This window comes from Loxodonta africana, chromosome 4 (assembly GCF_030014295.1).
Source record: "Loxodonta africana isolate mLoxAfr1 chromosome 4, mLoxAfr1.hap2, whole genome shotgun sequence".
Lineage (NCBI taxonomy): Eukaryota > Metazoa > Chordata > Mammalia > Proboscidea > Elephantidae > Loxodonta > Loxodonta africana.
The window spans coordinates 126881056-126904181 of NC_087345.1; the positions used below are offsets into that span (position 1 = coordinate 126881056).

At 42.9% G+C, this 23126-nt stretch overlaps 1 protein-coding gene across 3 annotated transcripts in view; it reads right to left on the reverse strand.

The window, feature by feature from the left end:
- Positions 1–828: 828 nt before the first annotated feature.
- Positions 829–23126, reverse strand: part of ETV6 (ETS variant transcription factor 6) — a 300336-nt gene continuing 278038 nt past the window's right edge. For all 3 annotated transcript variants that reach the window (XM_064284563.1, XM_023554362.2, XM_010594975.3), the window contains 3 exons: positions 10244–10386; positions 8805–8905; positions 829–4876 (listed from right to left, as the gene is read on the reverse strand). In XM_064284563.1, coding sequence (XP_064140633.1) covers positions 4771–4876; positions 8805–8905; positions 10244–10386 — 350 coding nt within the window. In that variant the 3' untranslated portion in view covers positions 829–4770. The remainder of the gene's footprint in view (positions 4877–8804; positions 8906–10243; positions 10387–23126) is intronic.

Here is a 23126-nt window from a genome sequence, read left to right on the forward strand (position 1 = left end):
GTGGCTAAAAAGCAATGTAATTGGCTTCATTTTCCACTCTTCTCCTTGTTTCTACCCACCTCTGATGACAGAGAGGTGGTCTAGTCAACTGCAGGATGTTTTAATCTCAAAATCATTAAGTGTCTGCTAGTTTGCACTGGACTCTACCAGCCATGTGGATGAGGCATTCTGATGACTGACTCTAAGCCTTTTAGGTCATTACAGTCCTGTGCTTAGTCAAGGAATCTATCCCCAAATTTATGTCCTCATCACCTGTAGGCTGAGACCTATGATCTGAGAATTAAAGAATAATTCTGTTGTGTGAGGACCCGAGGTCATTTAACCCTCAGCCTCCCTCAGCCCTCAGTGAACAATAAATCCTCGGCACAGCACAGGGCCCAGCGTCTTTGATTGGGGCTCCTTTCGGGAAATTTCTCTACCTGTGGCAGCTGCTCAAATCTGAACTGTTCACACTGACCTTTCTGGTGCCACTTGTCTAGAGACTGGCTGCAGACAGCTCTGTAATGAAGGCTTCCTGCCAGTGAAGCCATGACTACACTTTATACCATAATTGAGTGGAGACAGGATTTACCTCATTGGAGCACCTTGTCTGTCTGACTCCATTTCTTATGATTATGAACAGACACGGGACTACACTTTTTTTTATAAAAAAATTTATTGAGATGATGTAATTATAGGCTTTTCTTTAAAAATTATTTGCAACTCACTGGCCCTGAGAAAAGGCATTTTTTTTTGTTTGTTTTTTCTTTTTTGTTACATTCATTTGATTCAGTCCCTTATAAACCCCACACCTCATAAACAAGAGATTAGAAGGTAAAAAAGAAAAAAACAAAGAAAAAAGAAAAAAAACAAGAAGAAAAAAGAAATTCTAGATTCGTTCTGGTTTGCAGGTGGTTGCAGTCACAAAGAGAAATCTTCAAGAATGTTCACTTGGCATGTGTGTAAGATTCAGGGAGTTTGCACTTGATTAGTGTTGATGCAGATAAGGCCAAGAGAGTATCAGGTTAGTCTTCTGTGGTTTGTAGACAGGCGGGGATTATTGTGTGCCCACTCCCCACCCCTCCACCCCCAACTAGCTTCATTGTATCACGCCCTTTATTCCAGGTTTCTGCTCAGAAGAGGAACAGGCTGAGTGGGTGAAAAGCTTCTCTACTGAATGCCTGGGCAAAGAAACTGCCTTTGTTCTTTGTATATTTTACCAAATCTTTTGTCGTCAGCTTCCTGGGTGGGAATGGGTCAAATGGGGGTATGGCCAGGGCTGGCTCCCAATCCTAATTCTATCCCTGGCATGCTCTCTGCCCCTAAGGCAAGTCACATTACCTCTCTGATACTCAGGTTTCCTTTCTGCAAAAGGGAGTTCCTGTTTCAATGTATTCAAAGGTGGATCCTAGGCAGTGAAATGTGGGCATGGTGGTGACGTCGTCATTTAGGTAAATGCTGTCACAGCCATTTAAGTTTCAGCTAAAGCTACTTTCTCATTTGGACAAGCTATCAGTGTAAAAAGACAATGGATCAGGGAGTTCCAAATACACCATAAAAAAGAGAAAATCCACCAGTTTGTTATTCCTCTGTTCCTGTGGGGGCCCTTTCACCCCCAAAGGCTTTAGAATATTGGTGATGCTGTCTTAGGCTGGGCCAAGTTGCCTTGGGTCAAAAAAGATCTTACAGGTAACATCACCTTCAACATAGCCAGTCCAGCCAATTGTCACTATTTTCATCTGATGGAGAGGTGGTGACCTGGCTAATACAAGGTGAAGGGAAGGGAAGATGCCCGGGGGATTTCAAGATAAAATTGAGGTGTCCATCCTGACACATTCTAGGAAGCTCCCCTCTCTCTGCAGGCCTCTTCCTCTGCATTTCCCTTTCCTAGTGTTTCCTTTCCAAGAGTTCTCAGGATGGCAAGAGGGAGGCCAACTATTCAGAGGAGAGATGTGCTTTTAATTTGGTCCTGGGTGACATTTCCATCATCCCTAGCATTTAATGTTGAAGAAATTTCATGCCTGGTGGATTCTGCAGATCAAATGTAAGCTCCCAGAGGCCAGGAATACTACCTGATTCACCTTTGAATCCCTGACAGTATCTAGCAGATGCTTCACAAAGTTTTGCTCAATTGAATCCGAAATCTTTGGGGTCTGAAGTGTGCAAACACTGTAGCCCTGGTTTTAGCACTGCCCAAGCCTTCTCTCAAAGAATAGATGAGGAGGACTTTTGCAGTTAAGGGGATCAACAGAAAGCCATTATTGGTGATACCTGAATGGGAAGACTACATTGGAATTGGCACCTTCTGCTATTTCTCCTTCAAGTAGCTGAAGGTGTTGTCCTAAGTCTTACATATACTTATAGGATATTGCTTTAAATACAGAAATCTTTGCAACAGATGGGCATTTCCTTCCATAATTCAACTGTAAGATTCTTTGAGTAAGAAGTGACTCATTCTTCTACTTGGTCAAGTGGCTGGAGTGAAATCCTAGGGAAGCAGCAGCATCATGCCCTTGTCTCTGACTTCAGACTCATACAAATGGCCTCAGTACAAACGCAAACTCTCTCTCTAGCCCTTAAACTCTGCTCTTAAGTAAAGACTCCAGGGATTTCACAACACCCCAGGTATTAGGCTTACTATCTCCTCTTGATGTACATCATCAGTCATCTTACAGGCTGGACAATATATCACCGTGTGCTGCTGCAGGACACTTTTGAAATTCATCGGTGGCATGCTGGGATTCAGTTGAATTTCATCACCATTCAAGCAGACTGAGACCAAACTCTTCATAATGGGGCCCTTTAGCCTCACACAGAAGGTTCCTGACCTCACGGCACGCCAACATACCCAGAAGGTTAATGAGGGAGTGTTCGGCAGTGGGATTGGACTAGGCACCTCAGTGTGTCTACCTGTGGTCCTAGAAGAGGCAGGAACAGAGCAAGACTGAAGAGCCTTGATTATTAGCATCTCAATTCCAGTGTCCTTGGATCATAGTCAATCTACTTGCCACCCAGGCTGGTGTAACTGTAAGGCCAGGGGAGAATTCCTCCTGCCTATGTCTCCTCAACTCCAAAATGGCATGAGGAGAAGCCCAGTGTTCTGGCTGCTTCACTTGGGAAGGACACATTCGTACCCTGGAATAGCTGTAAGATTCTCCCCCAACTGGGTAGAGGAGATGGAGGCAAACGAGGAGGTGGTGCTTTATAAGGCAGGGCTAATCTTTTGGGTAAAAAAAAAAAAAGACTGTACTCCTAATACTGGATCTCTGGACCTATATTGGAAGAGTTAATTTAGAAAGCTAGAAAGAAAAAAAAGATATCTATAACAGCTCTCTGAAAATATCTGTTATCATCTAAAGTACTATGGCTGGCATTTCCCTCGTTTTATATTACCAACCTTAAGTTGAGGTGAAAAAGAGCCATGAATGGGTCCTTTCTCAAACACAGTTATGAAGGGAGGAAAGAAGGAAAGAATAATGTGTCTGAGGAACTTCCTGTCTGCCCAGGCTGGGCAAGCACTGGTAGCAACTGAGGCTGCACTCTGGAATCCTCCTCCTTCATATGTCCTGTGCCCAATGGGGAACAAGGAACTTAAAAAAAAAAAAAAAAAAAGGCTAGGAATGGAAAAAAAATCAAGTGAGGGCATGAAATTGACCACAAGATGGCCTTTGGGGTAGTGCAGAGAAGACCTTTCTTTCCTCTCAGTCTCAATAACCTGCTTTAGAAAAATAAATCCCCACAGCAGAATACTTTCACCCAGTTTCTGGACTGCCAGGCCTGTGTGGTCTTTTCATATTTTCCACTTTACAGCACTCGTAAGCTAATCCCAAGATGTTGGGGTCTTCCAAATATCTTGGACAGCCTTCCGTCCTTATCTTACATTCTGCAGAACCAGCAAGCTGAGTGGTCCTCAGCCATTTTCAGGGCAGCTTGTTGGACTGGCGCTTATCTTTCTGGAGTTCAGCAGCATCTGGGATGATTTTGGCCTCCCCCAGACGGTGGGCCCTATGCCAGGATATGGGTTTGACTTTGTGGTGCTGGTCACAAAAACACTCAGGTCATTGACTGGGTGCCAACGATTCCCAAGAGGCTGAACTCTGAGGAAAGGCATCTGAAGCTCAATGGCAGCCAGGCAGGAAGAGAGGGGAGGAAGGGAAGGAGAGAAAATGAGAGAGAGAAAAAGAGAGCTCCCCTTTTTTACTTTATCTTTTTTAAAAGCAACTTTTTTTTTTCTTTCTTTTTTTTTCAGCCAGGACCCAACAGCAACAGGAATAAACCTGATCTACATGGCAGGACAAAGGGGAACCTGAACCTTTTAGCAAGTATTCCCTTTCCTGACCAGCTGGGCTTGCCGCACTTTGTAAGATTTGCAAAATATATATATATATAATAGATATATATTTCCATAGGAAAACAACATCAGATGTCTTCCCCTATATGAATGATGAAAAGTCAAACTGCGTGTTCTTAAAAAAACAAAACAAAAACACCATGAAACTAACAATAGGTGGAAGGGTGAGGAATTACAGATGGAGAGATTCCAAATGAGAAGGAAACGTGAAGCGTGAGTCCCAGGCTCGTGCCCTCGGCCAGAATTCCAGCCCCGCCTTTGCTGGGTGGTTTGTCTAAGGTGCTCTGGGGTCCCTCCTGATACGCAAGAGAAGTGTCACTCTGGTTTCGAGGTCTCTTCCTCTTCAGCTCTCCTCAGCCCCCTGCTCCATCACTCCACCAGCAGTCCTTTCGGGCAGGGTCTCTGCTGCTGCCAGCCGCCGCGGTGCTGGGTTGGCTCCTTCAGCATTCATCTTCTTGGTATATTTGTTCATCCAGCTCCTGGGACTCCAGGTGCTCCAGACGGTCTGTCCGGCCACTCATGATTTCATCTGGGGTTTTCATAAACCTTTGGAAAAGGAAGTGAAGGAGTCAAGCAATTACACCTTCTTAAAGTTGTCTTTACCCCAACCCCTAACCTATCAAGAAAGGCCCCATCATCTCGTAGACAGCTGGAGAGCTACTGAACGCAGCCATTCGCAAAAACATGGTGCAAATTAGAAAAAGGTGCTCTTTCTTCTAACTGCCTGCAGATGGTGAAATAACTATCATCAAGTCTAGGGTGACTATGAGGTAGAGAGCTGTGCAGTGATTATCTGCATACCCACATGAGGAAACCCTGGTACAGCTCCCTTACCTGGATTTCTTATTTTTAGAGAGTTAGATAATACAAAGACCCGTGAAAGCTGTATATCCATTTCGATGCCAGACCGTGAGCCTAAGGAATGGTATTCAAAACTAGAATTTAACTCAAAGGATACAATTAAACTCTGAATGGAAAACTTGATAATAGGGCAAGTTAGTGGTGCTTTTGGAAAATTAGAAAGGCAAAAAGAAAGAGACTCTTCTTCAGTGTTATCACTGATCCACCCAAAATGCTAGCAATGAATCCCTTTTAGTCTATCTTCCTTTGTAGGTGGGTACGTATGGCAAGCCCTATTTTCTTGACCAACGGTTCACTTGGAAAGAACATCAGGGACATGTTTTGACCACGATTTACATGGCCAAGGCAGGCAGCCTGATTGCAAACGTTCTGCTCTTACTTTGAGTGTGCCCTTCCCCAGCTCCATTCAACCTTGGCTCTGTGCCTGGACACCTTTCCCTGCCACATACTCTGCCCTGACCCAGATGAACTGTCTTAAAACATACATTTTAGTTCATCACTCCCTGTTCAGAAGCCTTTGATGACCACTTATCAAGTCAAGGATATACTCTTTGACTTGTCCATTAGGGTTTTCTATCATCTCTACCCAGAAAAATCTAATTTTCCACTTTTCACTGGCATGAACTCCTCCACTCCACTCCACTCCGGCCAGTTTTTCTTCTATAAATTATGGCTCATGCCTTTCTCCAAATCTTTAGCTTTGCCTGTATCTTGAACACTCTTTACTCCTTTTCCTTATCAAAGTTCTACTCATGCTTTAGTTCTGCCTCATTGTTAAAGCGTTGTTTAATGGCATCAGTCCACACTGACATCTTTCTTCCCTTAAGCAAACAAACAAAAAAACAAACCTATTGCCGTTGAGTCGATTCCAACTCCTTACCTTAATGCCTATACATTTTGTAAAAATTTAATACTTTGCTTGATTACATGCTGGTCTGATAACAAGAAGCCTTCATTTTGTGGCAAGTCTGGCTTCTAACCCTCATTTCCTTAGAAATTACCACTATTCTTTCCTCTTATCATGTTGAAAATCTTTCACCGGAAGCCTATAAACCTTCCAATAAAACTACTACTGCTTTTCTCTTCATTATTGGTGAATTTCTCCAGCAGTGTGATCTGTAACATCCACAGTCTGTCTGCTCCTCTCAACCCCTAGCTAAAACTTCTCCCTCAGCATCTGAGGTCACTAATGAGTTCCTCTAGGCCAAGTCCACAGATACGCGGTATGTGGCCCAATGAACTACCCCTTTATTCTTTTGACCACTTTTCCATATTGACCTTCTGGTATTCCTCACCAGGCTTGTCAAGAAATGTTAATTGAAAGACTCCACAGGGTATAAAATAGAATATAAAATATCATCCTGTACCTGCTAAGAGCTTACAATCTAATTATGGGAAAAGGACTTTACACATACGTCTATCAGAAATGCAAAACACGATGTGTTAAGGGCCAAGAGGACCCAAGAAATGATGGAAGAAGATATTTCTCTGTGTAAGAGCAGTTGCAGAAGGACTCATAAAGGGCAGAAGTCTTGAGTTGGGCCTTGAGGATGTACAGTATTAGAAAGGTGGAGGTTAAAAGGGATACATGTTTCTGGCATAGGGAATCATATGAGTGTTCTAGGGCAAATGGCAATGTATTATGAATTTGGGAAACCCTGGTGGCGTAGTGGTTACGTGCTATGGCTGCTAACCAAAAGGTCAGCAGTTCGAATCCGCCAGGTGCTCCTTGGAAACTCTACGGGGCAGTTCTACTCTGTCCTATAGGGTCGCTATGAGTCGGAATCGACTTGACGCCAGTGGGTTTGGTTTCTGGGTTTTATTATGAATTTGGGAGGCGGGGGGGGGTGGACCAGAGGTGGGTAGAGATTGTTAAATTATTTCAGAATCGAATCATGAAGTCTAGACATCAGCCTTCATTGTTAGAAAGGAGTAATAATGATTGTGCCTTTCTTCCATCTTCTAAACCTCATGTAAGAGTTTGTTGTTGGTAGATTCCAACCTGGGACCTACTGGCAAGAAATTCTGGGAAATGTAGTTCCCAGGTTTCTAGCCTGCAACATAGAACACAGTAGGAATGGTGCTGAATAGCCAATGGATAATCCAGCACAATGACTGACTTGAATATAGGAAAAGTCAAAAATAACCAGAGTTTCAAGATTGATTGCTTAAAACAATGTTGATACCACTGACAAACAACAAGAATTCTGGGTGGGATTTCCAGTTTGTAAGGAAGGCCCATTTTGAACACGTGCTTGAGATACTAATGTGATATTCAAGTGGACATATCCTGTAAGAGGCTCTCGGAGATTCCGATTTGGAATTTCAGGGAGATTTTGGAGCTGGATATAGAGATTTAGGAGTCTAACGATTGATGTGATAACAGAATCTGTGTGATAGGATCAATTCATCCAGGGAGAAGTACAGAGTTGGAAGAATAGGGAGCCAAGGACTAAGTAAACTTAGTGAAACAGGAAGAGAAAGTGTCAGCAGAGCCAGAGGAAGAGGGTTCTCTTTTTACTTCATTCTGTTTCCATTTCTTGAACAGTGTTTTCTGTTTCTTTTGAAGGTCTCAATTATTTTTACGAATCCTAAATTACCTTTCCTTTCCGACGTTAAAGTCTGGATACTCTGCTCTTTCCATAAATACTTATCCTGGTGAGCTCATCTGCTCATCCATGGTGTCAATCTCCACCTACACACAGATAATTCCAGATCCATGTCTGTAGCCCCATCTGTCACTCTTTCCTGTCTCACCTGCAATACTCAAGACCTTAAGTCATGTTTGTTGATTTCACCGATCTGCACTCAGACCGAGTCTGTGTCAGTGGTCTACTTCTACCTCCACTGACTGGTCCTTCAGATTCCTTCTTCCTCTTCTAACCCTTTCTCCCTTCTTGCATAGTACTTGAAATCCCAGTCTATGTGGTAGGTTAAATGGTTGGAAATCATTAACTGAGGAATTCTGGAAAGAGAAATGTCTAGCGTACAGTTTTCAGACTTTTTTTTGGCTATGATGCATTGTAAAAAAAACATTGTACATCATGACTCATCACGCACACATACACACACACACGGCACAAAATTTTTATAAAGTCAGTCGCTCTTACGTTATGTGCTGCTATCTGATATTTTCCGTTCCATTACATTAGAAAAAAGTGTTAGTGACCCATTAAACTTATTTCATGACTCACTAATGGGTCATGACCCCAGTTTGAAAAACACTGGTTTAGAAATACCTCACAGGGTTGGTAACCTGGAAATCTAAGTTTAATTCTCGGCTTTGCCATTGACAATGAGACTCTGGTTCTCCCTTTAACCACACTGGACTTTAATATCAGATAACGCTATTTGATCACTGCACTATTTTAAAGGTGAGTCAGATTATGTATATTTAGTTTTGGTTTTACCTTAAAACAGATGAAAAAAATGGTTTTCAAAAGTTATTTTTTCTGAAATTCTAACAAACCAGTACCTGGTATCCAGTTCGTGGCAATGATGGCTTTGGGTATCAGAGAGGCAGGTAGAGCTCTTAATAGTCTTCCCCCTCCCTCTTATTTTAAAGAAAACAATATCCTCCCGGAAGAAGGAAAGGAGAAAAAGGAAGTGCTACCTGAACAAAAGCCTTTGTCCTGGCTCCTTCCTGATAATGTTTAGTTTGTAGTAGTGGCGCAGGGCTCTGGACATTTTCTCATAGGTCATGTTTGTTCTGTTCTGTTTGTTCAAAGGAGGAAGAGAAAAAAAAAAAAAAAAAAGCACAAAGACACAATGAAATGAACCTCAGAAAAGGCACCGGGGGAGCTATTAAAATAAAAGCTCTTCAGCTTTCAGCTGCTCCATGAGGCCCTGCCCGCTTGGGAAAGCTACCTGCTAACCTGCCGCCTCCCAGGCCTTCTGGCTCCCACGTCTTGGCTTTGTGCTGAGGTGAATCCTCCTTTGTCAGAGCTCTAGCTAATAAAGCCCATCTCTCCACAATCTCCCTTATTTCCTTTTCCCAGGACTGCTCTCTGCTTTGCTTGAGGAATCTTCTGCATCTTTGGGTCATTTTCCCCTTTTGACCCACAGGATTTGGGGGTTTTTTTTTTTTTGTTCTAATGACCCTTCCCAAACTGGTGTTTCTGGTTTGTCATTTTCAGGAAGAACTTTTTTGTTTAAACGCTTATTGTAGATGCAAGAATGCAGCGGTTCCAAGCCCTGGGGCTCTGGTGCAATGTGGGAGTTGAAGAAGGATTTTTGTTAGTGACTCACAGAGTTAAGTGTCTGTCAGCAGGGCCTTGCCATATTTGGTCAGGGCCTGCATTCAGCTCTCCTCAGCGGAGCACCCCAGTCGCACTGTCTTCCTCGAAGGCTCCGAAGGCTCCGGATGGGCAGGGCTCAGCCATACCTCCTGTCCTCATTCTGACCTGGTGCCGGGCCACCCCCTTGCCTGGCAGACTTTGCCCAGATCTGTCTGTGGTCTGGCTTGGATTGTGGTTACCCGCTTTTTACATCTGCACACCTGAACAGCCTGCTTTACTATAAAAGACTTTCTTTTAAATTCCATTTCCTCTTCCCAGTTTGGGGCACTCATACTTCTTGCATGGTTTGCTTTTAAAGGATATGTTTTAAAGTCAGAATATAAGTAATTTTCCACGTCAAAATAGGCTTTCATGAATATGAAAGTTTCCAGCTGGGAAGCACAGACGCACCACTTCCCTAAGCTCCCCTGTGAGTCACAAAGTCCCACAGCGCTTCCCTTTGGCCCAGCCCCTAATGACTGATGGCAGTGGCAGGGCCAGGTCAAGGGGAGTGACGGCCAGGGTTCCTCACGACTAAGATCTATCCAACCAGGATGTGCTGAGTTAACAGGCACCTGGCATAAGTAACAAATAGAAAGCGGCATCTTTAATTATTTCCTTCCCTTGCAACTGTCTAATTGTTTGCCCAGTGAGGAATAAACTAAGTAATTACGGGCATATTTAGGAAGCAGAAGACAGACAATTGTCCTCCAATCGAGTGATAAAGACTTTATCTTGGCACTAGTTTATAGAGCAAATATCTGGTGCCCTTTACCTTATGGTTTCCCCACAGTCGAGCCAGTCCATTGGGATCCACTATCCGGAATATTTTGGATTCTTTGTCCTCCCATCGGATGAAGTTTTCGTACCGGCTGTCAGAAAGTAACTGATAGACGTAATCCCAAAGCAGTCTACAGTCTACAGAGGAAAAGGGCAAGAAAAGACTGTTGAAAATGTTTCTTGTTGCGGTACTAACGACAAGAACCCAAAATAACGTAGTAACTGCTTTTACCTATCTTGGATTGATTCTCTAACTTCCTCATTTTACAGTAAGAAAACTAAGGTCTAGAGAAGTTGGATAAGATTGTGTTGGAGAAGTGGACCTTTGAGCTGTGGAGTCCTTAGAGGTCATCCAGGACAACCACCACTGCTTTTTATAGACGTAGACACAATGACCTTGTCCACAGTCATGACTCAATAACGTAAACTTGTGCAGAGCCTATGTGAAAGACAGGGAACAAGGTTTACCCGCAAAGGAGCCAGCTCTACAGGTGGTCAAAAAACAAGCTGGAAGGCAAAAACATTGGGAAGAGATTTTTGATGCTCCAAAGCGAGAGGTGGTGTAAAAATGGTGGGGCTAAAGGATTACTTTGGAGTTGGTAGGTGGTGCTGAATGAATAAAAATGAGAAGACAGGAGTAGGCTAAAGAGTGGCAGGAGAAGCATGATGAGTGAACACTGTGGGAAAAGAAACCTATGCAGCTTGGTGACTTTGACTGTAAGGACTGTGGCTAGCATGGTTTTTAAAAAAGGTCCAGGTATATTCTCATTATAGCACACTTACAAAGTCTTTAAACGGAAGTGCAGAAAATCACTTTCTCCATCTGCAGAACTGAAATTCCATCATTTGGTGAGGCAACGACTATTTATTAGGTTATTTACTATGGACAGGACACTGTGCTAGGAATCCCTGGGTGGCACAAATGATTAACATGCTCGGCTGCTAACCAAAAGGTTGGAGGTTCAAGTCTACTCAGAGGCACCTTGGAAGCAAGGCCTGGCCATCTGCTTCCAAAAGATCAGCCACTGAAAACCCTGTGAAGCACAGTTCTACTCTGACACACGTGGGGTCTACACGAGTCATAATTGACTTGAAGGCAACTAGAAAGACACCGTGCTAGGCCAGGTGCTTGGCTGAGGACTGTCAAATTAAAAGAGAAGACATGTGACACATAGTTTTCTCTTGTTCTTTTGCTTTCTGGATTTGTGCCAAAAGGGTGTGGTTTGCCCTCTAGCAAAGCCTTGACGGGTAGGTGGTGATAGACCTTTAGGGTCCAGGTTTAGTTGAGGCTGGCCTGGTCTCCAGATGAGAATAAGAGGCACCAATTTCCAGGTGCTCACTGTATGAACCAAGGAGCTTTGAATGTCTTTAATGATCAGTTACTGACTGCCAGGTATGTGCTAGGCACTTTACATGCACTATTTCTAATCCTCAGAGATGTTAAAATAACCTGTCTGGGTTCACTGGGATTGGAACTCTGGGATTCTTGTACTATAGTGTGCTGTCTTTTTTATGTTGGGTGCAGCCTGGGCCTGGCACACCTGGGAGGGGGGTGTCTAATCGTGACTTGGAATATCTTAGAGCCAATGCATTTATATCCCAGAGAAGGAAACACATTCTTCTTTGGAGAATATTGACAAGGGGGATTCAGTCAGGTAACTTTGGGCAAGTTTTGTAATCTCCCTGAGGTTCTGTTTCCTCATTTATAAAATGGGAATAACAGCATTTACTTTATAGGATTATTATATGAGTAATGGTGTGTGTGAAGAGAAAGTAATAAAAATAACAACAATGATATTTAAAAACCAGTTGCCCTTGAGCTGACTCTAACTTATGCCAGCCCCATGCGTGTCAGAGTAGAACAGTGCTCCATAGGGTTTCCAATGGCTGCTTGTTTGAAGGTTTATCACCAGGCCTTTCTTCCGAGGTGCTGCTGGGTTAAGAGTCGAGCACATTAGTTGTTTGTACCACACAGGGAGTATTTGCAGGTACTGTGTTCTATACAGCCCGGTTATGCTTGACCCTTACAACCCACCCTATGAGGCAGGTGCTATTGCTATTTCTACTTTACAGATGAGGGAGCTGAGGCTTAGAGGGCTTAATTAATAATTGACTCACTGAACGGGACAGCTTGTAAGTGACACAGGTAGAATTCTAGGCTCCGTGTGACTCCGAAACCTGTGATAAGCCATACTTCGCTATGTTGTCAAAGAAACTGGTTAATGGGTATGTATTTGTAAAATTTTCGGACTTTCCAGAGCAAGGTTTAATTAACTCTGTTTAGTGCATCCATGGTGAAATCCAGCTTTCCCTCTGAACTGCAGGTGGAACTGTCATAATACCTGCCATTTTCCAGGAAGATTTGTCTTTCAAGGAACTACTATTAAACTTAACCTAAACCAAGCCCGTTGCTGTCAAGTTGGTTCCGATTCATGGTGACCCCATGTGTTACAGTGTAGAACTGAGCTGCCTGGGGTTTTCTTGGCTGTAACCTTTCTGGAAGCAGATCACCAGGGCTTTCTTCCACAGCACTACTAGGTGAGTTCAAATCACCAACCTTTACGTTAGCAGTTGAGCATAAACTGCTTGTGCTAGTCAGGGACCTTCTTAAACTGAAAAAGGCCCTAAATATTTAGCATCCCTTACTGTATCTCTTTTCCCTCTATTATCTGTTTCTAAAGATTAATATGATACATGATTTGTTGTGTCTTGGAAAAGGTCAGTGTGGTATTGCTAAAACAATGTCACCATACACCTAGAGTTTGAAACCCATCTTAACAACAGAAGCTGGCCAGCCACTTCCATTCCCACCCTTACCTGCTGGTTGCATTCTTTGCTGTCAGAGGGTGGGCTGTGGTGGGAGGAGAGAACGCGGGAGGACCAGCCCTGGCATCATAAATGCCTTGAGAAGTCACTTTTCCCCACGACTGCAGACCGAGAATAATTGAGCTCATTTTTAAGTCACTCTGAAAGATGACCACTCTAGTTTCTAGGCAAAGCAGTGAAGTAGGCAAAGTATCTAAATCCCTCCCTGCCTTGTATCATTTTTACTACAAATGGAAAGTAGAGAACTGAACTGTGGTTTAATTGCCCATTTTTTGTTCTAGCATCAAATGGCAGATACATTTTAATTTCCCACAATCTCTTCTAACTAGCAAACATCTGACAAACCAAAGATTATCGCATAAAATGCCAATGGATCAGACGGAACAAAGGTGGTTTGTGCATACCTTTCCTTGCTTCCCTACACAGGTACAATCACGTTTGCTACAAAGAGGCTGATGACACCTCTGGTTTCCTCTGAACTGGGACTGTGATTCTCTAGTGTATTCACTTTAATAAAATTTAATCATAAAGAAATTACCTGGTTGTCTTTTATACCATTGTCATTGAATCAATTCTGACTCACAGGAACCCTAAAGGACAGAGTAGAATTGCACCATAGGGTTTCTAAGGAGCGCCTGGAGGATTTGAACTGCCAACCTTTTGGTTAGCAGCCAAACGCTTAACCACTGTGTCACCAGGATTGTCTTTCATAGTCTGACATAATGATGTTTTGCCCATATGAAGGTGAGTGGTACAATGGTCTTCCTCTCCACTCTAGCCAAAAGGCATGCTACTCAGAGGCCTATTGTGGAGCCAGAATTTAAGTAGAAGGTCCTTTTTCCAACCCATCTGCACAAGGATTTTCACTGCATTGTTTCTGTTGCTCGTCTTTCACTCTAGTGGTGTGTTCTGTTTCTCATAAACGGTGAAGCGTGAACCAGACCATTTCTCCAAGTAAGGCCTTAACCAGCACTGGGGTACCATGTTGGTTTTTCAGAGGCCTCAAACTGGGACCTTTAAGTAAACCTTTTACTGAAGATCTAGAATGTTATCTGCTCTTTGGATAGTAGATGAAGGCCAGGGCTTACCAGGGAACAAACTTTATCTATAAGCTTTAAGAACATTTGCATCTTGCAAACTTTTCCCTTTCATAAATGTGAAAATAACTGCAAACAAGCTGCCAACTCATCATTTTAAATGACATTTAATCCAACAAAGCCAACTTATAGCTGAGTAATAAAAACACATTGACATTCAAGAGATATTGAATTACTCAATCACTAACGGAGGTAGCAACAGAAATTTTGTGGTATAAAGCAGTTGTTTCAAGCTCACAGTATAAGTGGCTTTCATAACACTATTGATTGTTTTGTTTCTTTAGCTAAAAATTATGTCCAGATGATAAAAATAACTGCCCTGACCACACCACAGTTTTTTACAATTGAAGTTCAGGCTATGGGAGTTAGTTTTATCAATACTTCAATTCATAAAAGATAGATTCTCTCTAGTTCTCTAAATCCTTTAGAGACTGTTACCATGGGCCACCTGGAGTTTTTCTGGATTTTGGTTGAAATCTATGTCTGAACAGACACAGCACTCCTTAATCATCAGTGAAAGTGCTTGGTACTGTATGCTAAAACTTATCAGGCTCTATAAACAAAGGTTCATCCCACTACAAAACTCTAGGACATGCATGTGAATTTTTTTTTTAATCACAAAGTATTCATTAATTCTAAGGCATTTTTCTTAATTAAACTAAAGGGCCTTCTACATAAAGGCATATGGGCATTTTATGCAAATGTTTCCCCTGGATGGCCCAGATGGTTAAGCACTTGGCTACTACCTAAAAGGTTGGTGGTTTGAAGCCACCTAGAAGCACCTCAGAAGAAAGGCCTGGCAATCTACTTCTGAAAGATCACGGCTATTGAAAACCCTATAGAGTGTAGTACAACTCAAACCGGCCTGCCAGCAACCGGTTTTTTTTTTTTCCTAAATTCATTATGGGGATTGTCTCTGCTATGAAAGGAAGTATCTGAAAGGGTTTAGCTCCAATGAAGTACCATTTTTGAATTGAAGAGAGAGTTCTCTTTCCTGCTGGGTGAGGTACCCTGGTATCCACAGCTAAAAGGCATTGTAAAAAATCTCTTCCTGTGGTTAAGGAGAAACATTTTCACTCCCACGTCTGTCTCCGACCAGAGACTCATCGTATAAACTCACTGAGCAGAGGTTGCAAAATGATGGGTAATTCACACATAACCAACATGGTTTCTAAAGGAGAAAACCATGCTAGACAAAACTAATCTTTAGAAAATTTGAGTAGGCGAGTCAAGTTATTGATCAAGGAAATGTTTAATGATAGTGGTTAAGTTTCAGGAAAGCTTCTTAAAAAAGTAATTTTATGTTGTTTTAACTCTCCAAATGGAATTTTAGACAACTGATACCCTGAAACCCCTGAGTTCCATGGGTATAATCACCAACAGACAGAGAGAGTGGCTGAGTGTCTCTGGTTTCTTTAAACTATCTAAAAATTAGTAAGTGGATTTCAAGTTCAGCAACAAAACAGTTAAGTAACACACAGAACAAAAAGTAACTACTATACTTTTCCGCAGTGGTTCTAAACTGGGGGTGACACCCCCACCCCCATGATACTTGCCAGTGTTTGGAGACATTTTTTGTTGTCACAACTGGGGAAGTGGTGCTACTGGCATCCAGTGGGTAGAGGCCAGGGATGCTGCTAAACACCTTCAATGCACAGGAGAGGCCCCACAACAAAGAATTGTCTGGCCCCAAATATCAAAAGTGCAAGGTTGAGAAACCCTGCTTAAAGAAACCCTGAGTTTACTACATCAGGGGGCTATCTGTAGCTCTGTGTTTTTCTGTCCCCTCCCCACCCTCTTCCTCCACTCCTGGATAGGTCATTACCTAGAAGCAGAACGTTGATAAATCCCGCGCGGCTAAACCTGTGTGGATACCCAGAGGTGTGTTTACGGTGGGCAACTTCTTATGCTTTGCTGTGGCTTATGAAAACAGAAACCATATGCGCACAGTGGCATGCTGGCGGAGGGAGGAGCAGAGACAAAGGACACAAATCTGTGCTTTCTGGCTTCATCTCTGCCTGCCGAGGAACCGCAGCTGCAAACCAGGCCGGACCTTTTCACCCCTGGTTACATAAAGTATGGAGCAGGGCTGGAAAATGCTGCTATCTGAAACTCACACCGTAAGGTGGAGGTTAAGCCCACAGCTGGAACCTCATAATGCCCCAGCCTTGGCTTTGCTTAGGTTTGGGTGCAGCACGAGAATTTACATCCAGGAGAGCCAGAGGGGTCGGGACACTGGAGTCCAGAAATGTGTACCCTGAAACAAACTGGAATTTCCAGTCTCACCAAAAAACCAGCTCCTTCAAATATTTTTCCACCCAGCCACCACGCTATTGCTGGTTTATCTTTTACAAACATTGTCCTGAAGCTTCCATCTCTTTTAGGGCCCTTTGATTTTTCAGTAGTTCACACTGAAAGTAAAGGGCATTGACTCCGGCAGGGTGGGAGACTTCAGAGGAATATTCCTGTCGGAGTGAAGGCTCCTTTACTTCCACAGGGCTATCAGGCCCCCAAATCAAATCAAACCAGTTACCGTCGAGTTGATTCTGACTTCTGGCAACCCCATGTGTCGCAGAGTAAAACTGCTCCACAGGGTTTTCTTGGCTGTAATGTCTACGGAAGCAGATCACCAGGCCTTTCTTTCAGAGCACCTCTGGGTGGATTCAAACTGCACCAACCTTTAGGTTAGTAGTAGAGCAGAATTTGTTTCCACCACCCAGGGACCTTAATGAGGTCCTAGTTACCATCTTCTTTACTGCTTCCAAACAGAGACAATAGACAAAGCTTCAGAGGAGGTTAGAGGGGGAACACAAGGAAATAAAGAAACCAGAGTGGCCTGAAGGGGCACACTCTGTAGGCCAGTATGCCTTGGAACAGATGGCCCAGAGACTGGCCTTCCCTATCAGTGCCCTGTGCCAGGTCCACGTGGAGTAGATGTATGGGCAGTCACTCTGAGGTCAACAGTACAGCAGCACCGGAGTAACGGAAAAAGGAGCAGAGGGACACTAAGGGTTAGTAAGTGACCTACCTGCACGTATATTCACACGCTCTCTCATCAACACTCACAAGTGTCCAGGAGTGGACATCATTACTCTCAATGTTATAGGTAAGGAATCAGGCCTCGGAGACATTAAACACCCTTTCTTGGAGAGGAAGGAGCCCTGGTGGTACAGTGGTTAAGCGCTCAGCTGCTACCTGAAAGTTTGGCTGTTCCAACCTACCAGCTGCTCCACAGGAGAAAGATGTGGCAGTGTGCTTCTGGAGAGATTACAGCCTTGGGAATCCTATGGGGAAGTTCTACCCTGTCCTATAAGGGGGCTACGGATTGGATTGGAATCCGTTCAATGTCAGTGGATTTTTTTTTGTTTTTATTTTTTGGTTTCTTGGACAGGGGGAGCTAGATTCCAATCCTGAGTCCAGAATCCAGGCTTTTCCCTCCGGCCCACACTGCTTCCCAGGAACTTGCCCTTGAGTCTGCCGATTAGGACCCTGGGCCAGGAGCTCTGGGCAGTTCTGGGATGCAGGTGTCTGCAGAGGGTTATCTCCCTGCCATAGTGGGAGAGGAAATGACTCTTTTGGCTGATGCTAAAAACCTGAGACATCCACAGCCCTGTCCTTTCTTTTTGTACACACAGACATTTGCACACATACGCATGCCTGTGTAGCACACACTCACACCCCATCACCCCCCCTCACCCTACACACACACCTTACCACAAAGGAGCCTCCTCCCTTCCATTCTAGTCTCTTTAGACTTCTCCTTTCCCTTCAGAGTTGCCCTTGAGGCTCATTTACAAAAGAAAAGAAGTTGCCCTTGAGCCTCATTTGAACCTAATCTCACCAGCATTAAATGCTGCTGGGCAGGAAGCAGAGAGAAGCAGCAAGAGGTAAGAACATAGTGTGACTCCCCTGGGCCTTGAAGCCCCTGAGGACAAGCCTCAAAGTACTTTCCCTGGAGTTTCACATTTCTTTTTCTTGATCTGGTTTAAGATTAGAGGCTTCCAGTATTGACTATTTTAGTTCTGTGTATATATAACTCATTCAGTCAATAAATCTAAATCGAGAAAATACATTATTCTAGTCAGGTGACAATAAGCAATACAGAGGACTCAATGTCTCTCGGATTAGAATCTTTTTCTTTCTGTTAAAGATGTAACCTTGATATATAATGAACATATATATCTTTTAAAAAACCCAAAAGGCTGCCTTTAAGGATCCAAAAGATTATGATGAAGTGTTATAAAAGAGTGTGGGAGTGAAGAGACCACAAACTGGAGGGAGTTCTGTTTCCTCTGTCGTAGGATCACCAGCCAGCCGCTCCTCGCTCCTTGAGAGAAAGATGTGGCAGTCTGCTTCTGTAAAGATTTACAGCCTTGGAAACTCTATGGGGCAGTTCTACTCTGTTCTATGGGGTTGCTAGGAGTCAGAATTGACTCGACGGCAATGGGTTTGGTTTTTTGGGGTTTAGGATCAACCAAAGTTCCCTGGGTGGAACAGCAGTTTACAATCAGCTACTTTTACTAATCTAATGGTTGGTGGTTCAAATCCACCTAGTGGTGCAACAGAAGAAAGTCGCAGCAATCTGCTTCTGTGAAAGATTACAGCCAAAAAAAACCCCTTATGGAACAGTTCTACTCTGTAACGTGGGGTTGCCATGAGTCAGAATCAACTCAATAGCAACAGGTGTTTTTGTCTTTTAGGGTCAACCAACCAACGAAGAAGTTCACATTTGCAAAGAAAATTGAGAGATTTATGCAAAGGTTGTGGAATAAAACACAAGAAAAGAAAAATTCTATATTTGGGTGGGCCATGGACTTTGAATAAACAAATACGTACAGATCTCTAACGTATAATACCTACCTTTGCGTGGCAAATGGGGGGCTCTCAATGGATTATAAAACAACTCTCAGTTTATCAATGAATCATGCTTCCTTAGCTGATGTTTGGACTAAGCCCAGGAAGGGACAACCAGACGACAAATCTGGTAGCTCAGGTCTTATCTGAATGAAGAACTTTAAGAGAAAACCAAAGTGTCTTAATTTTTTTTTTTTTTTAAGACTTGGTAGGAGCTTCATTTGTTTGATGACATAAAGTAAGAGTCATATTGCCTTAGGTAAGCAAAGACACAAAATCTGGCATTTAAAGATGGTATACCTGGGTCACCGAGAAGAATGATGGGCACATAGTAGAATGAGTTATTTTTTTAAATAAATAAATGAGTGATTAACATATAATTCAAGTGTGCAAAGAAACAATTCTTTTTACTTAGCTGTATTTTATTTATGCTACTTATGTTATTGCAACTATTCTGGACGGGTTTGTGAACATACCTTGCAGCCCAGAACTTGTCCACTCCCTTACATCACTTGTTATTGTTCTGTTTCTCATGCATGTCTTAGACAGGCCTCATCACCCAACATGCAATAATTCCTTGAGAGCAGGATGGTATTTCCCACTTCCACCTCCTATATTGTACCAATGATTCCAAGAACACTGACCATACAAATACAAACACTCTAAAACAGGGAGCGGCAAGTTTCTTCTGTAGAGGGCCAGATATAGTAAATATTTTAGACTTTGTGAGCCATGTGGTCTCTGTTGCAGTACTCAACACTGCAGTGCATAAGCAGCCATACCAAAAAAACCTAACCTGTTGCTGTTAAGCTGGTTCCAACTGGTAGTGATCCTATAGGATAGAGTAGAAGTGCCCCATAGGGTTTCCAAGGAGCAACTGGTGGATTCGAAGTACGGACCCTTTGGTTAGCAGCCATAGCTCTTAACCACTGTGCCACCAGGGCTCCAAAGCAGCCATACCCAAAAACCTAAACTGTTGCCATCGAGTTGATTCTGACTTATAGCAGGACAGTAGAACTGCCCCATAGGGTTTCCAAGGAGTGGCTGATGGATTTGAACTGTCAACCTTTTGGTTAGCAGCTGAAGCTCTTAACCACTTTACCAAGAGGACTCCAAAGCAGCCATAAAAACCAAAAACCAACACCATTGCTGCTGAGTGTTTCCAACTCATAGTGACCCTATAGGACAGAGCAGGACTGCCCTATAGGGTTTCCAAGGACTGACTGGTGGATTCCAACTGCCAACTTTCTGGCTAGCAGCCGTAGCTCTTAACCACTGCACCACCAGGGCTCCAAGCAGCCACCCACAGACAATAGTAAATGAATGGATGTGGTCGTGTTCCAACAAAACTTGATTTACAAAAACAGGTGGCAGCTGGATTTGGTCCGTAGGCCACAGTTTCTGATCCCTGCTCTAGAAGCCCAGGCCAGAAAGAAACAAGCGTGATGGGAAGAACGCTGGACAGTGCTCCAGGCTGGATGAATTCTTGATGTGTCTGGTTTCTTCATCTGTAAAAGACCCTTCCAGCTTTGAAATCATCTAAGACTGAGAAAGAATTTCAATACATACTGAAAACATGAGTCACAGCATCACCAGTGTTAGGGACTGAACTGTGTCTCCTCAAAATAATGTGTTGGAATCCTAAGCCCTATAATGTCTATAGATGCATCTTACTTGGGAACAGGGTTTTCTTTACTGTTAATGAGGTCATATAAGTGTAAGGCGTGTCCTAAACCTAATCATGTCTGAGTTATAAAAGGAGATTAGACAGAGACAACTGAGCACAAATAGGGGAAGAGAGATGCCATGTGAAGATCCATAAGGAACCAAGAAACGCTGGGGCTACAGAAGCTGAGACAAGTATCTCCTCAGAGCCCACAGAGAGTGAGAACCTTCCCTTCAAGCTAGTGCCCTGAATTGGCACTTCTGGCTTCCTAAACTCTGAGAAATTAAATTCCTGTTCTTTAAAGCCACTCACTGCAGTATTTCTGTTAGAGCAGACTAGGAAACTCAGATACGTAGTATTATACCTCATCAACCTGCAGGTGCTTACTGCCCATATACTCTGCTGTGAAACACAGTGCGGGGACACAGGCCAGTAACACTTTTGTAGGCTGAGAAAAATGTTGGAAGATTAATAGATACTCCCCTATTCCCTGTCACAAGCAATCCTTTTCTGAGGATAATAAATGGAAAATAAACACAGAAAGGAGCAAATTACTCACAGTCACATACAACATAGGCTGTTAAATAAAAAAACAGACTCCAAGGATCTTGTCTTCACTCTGTCCTATGTTAAGCTCTCTCCCATAAACACTTGCCATTCCAACTTGTTAAATTCTTAATAACAGTCCTTCTTACCCTTTGAAGAGTAAGTCATACCTTTAAATATAAGCTAATGTTATATTTAAATAGATCTAATTTGTGGTTTGTATTTAAACTGTCAACCACCTACTAAATTCCCTTTATTGATTATTTTAGTTTTGCCACATGGTCAATACCTAGGCAAACTGTAAATTCCTAATTGTAAGATGCATACCAATTTCAGAGATATAAAAAGTGAAAAAAATGAGAACTGATGAAGAAATATGATAGATATTTAATGACCTGGATAAATTTTGTATTTATATTGCTACCTGAAATAGAAAAATATACTGGACCGTGTCTTGCCTTGTTCATGGGGTCTTCTCTGTCTAGAATGACTTCTTTTTCTCCAACCTTCCTGTGTCTGTCTTCTAAGCATTCATCAAACTCCTTGCTGCTGAGTTGATTTGGACTCACGGTGGCCCCACGTGTTACAGAGTACAACTGCTCCATAGAGTTTTCTTGGTTGTAATTTTATGGAGGCAGACTGCCAGGCCTTTCTTCTGTGAGGCATTCATCAAAGCCAGCTCCTCCATGCAGCCTCCCCTGACCTCCCTACTCTGACTTCCTACAGTACTATATAGGTGCCCCTCTAAGCCACCGATACATACTGCACTTTTATAGTTAACTCTGCTCAGCATTTTGGTGATAAAAAGTGTATCTTACACCTCCTTGAATGCCCTCAGAGAATGTACGACAGCACCTTAAACACAGATGGGGCCCAATGCATACATCCTAGTGCGCCTGAGCAAATGATATCTGAATGGATAAAAATTTGGCTTTGTTTCTGGATTCCCATCAGTAAGAAGCGTTTCCATCTTACCCTCCAGATACGGAATTCATCAGTGCGACATTCTGAGGCACCTTCATTTATTTTTGTGCTGTGCACATTTAAAATGCTTGAAGGAACTAAGTTTTCTTATCTAACAGCTGCTTTATGGAAATTTAAGGGATTTTTATGTCTGTTCAGTAGTGACAGAACTTTACATTGTACACAGGAATTATACAATCAATTTGACCTCCAATAAACAGACTCAATTTTACAAGAAAGTAGGCAGTCCAAAAATACCCGGAATGGTTGGGGTGGAGAGGCAGGGGTATCTCGAAGAAAACAGAGAGCCCAGAATTGTGATGCATTCTCTCTGGAGGGTTACAGAATCAGGGCTAAGTGTTAAATCACAGAACTGTAGGGCTGGAAGGAATGTTAGAGACCTTCCAATATGATGCTGTTATTTTATCCCTGAGAAAACCAATGCCTTTCAGTTAAACTTGTTAATAAATAGTCTTGAAGATTTTTAAACTTTTGAATATACCTTTAAAGCATTAATAATGAACAGTTTTAGGGGACACTGTCATACTGAAAGAATTAACACAGTCTCGCCAATGATCTGGGTCCTGGGGACACTTTACGTGACTGTTCTGACTTCCTGGAGCCTACAGAGGGTAAGTTCAGGGGCAGAATTCTTGCCTTTCACGCAGGAGACTCAGGTTTGAGTCTGTCAGTGGAGGGTTATGTGTTGCTATGATGCTGAACAGGTTTCAGTGGAGCTTCCAGACTAAGATAGACTAGGAAGAAAGGCCTGGCAATCTACTTCTGAAAATTAGCCAACGAAAACCTTATGGATCACAATCGTCTGATCCCATTGTGCACAGGGTTGCCATGAATTGGGGGCCAACTTGATGGCAGCTAACAACAACAACAACAACAACAACGAGACTAAAGAAAAGTATAGGCCC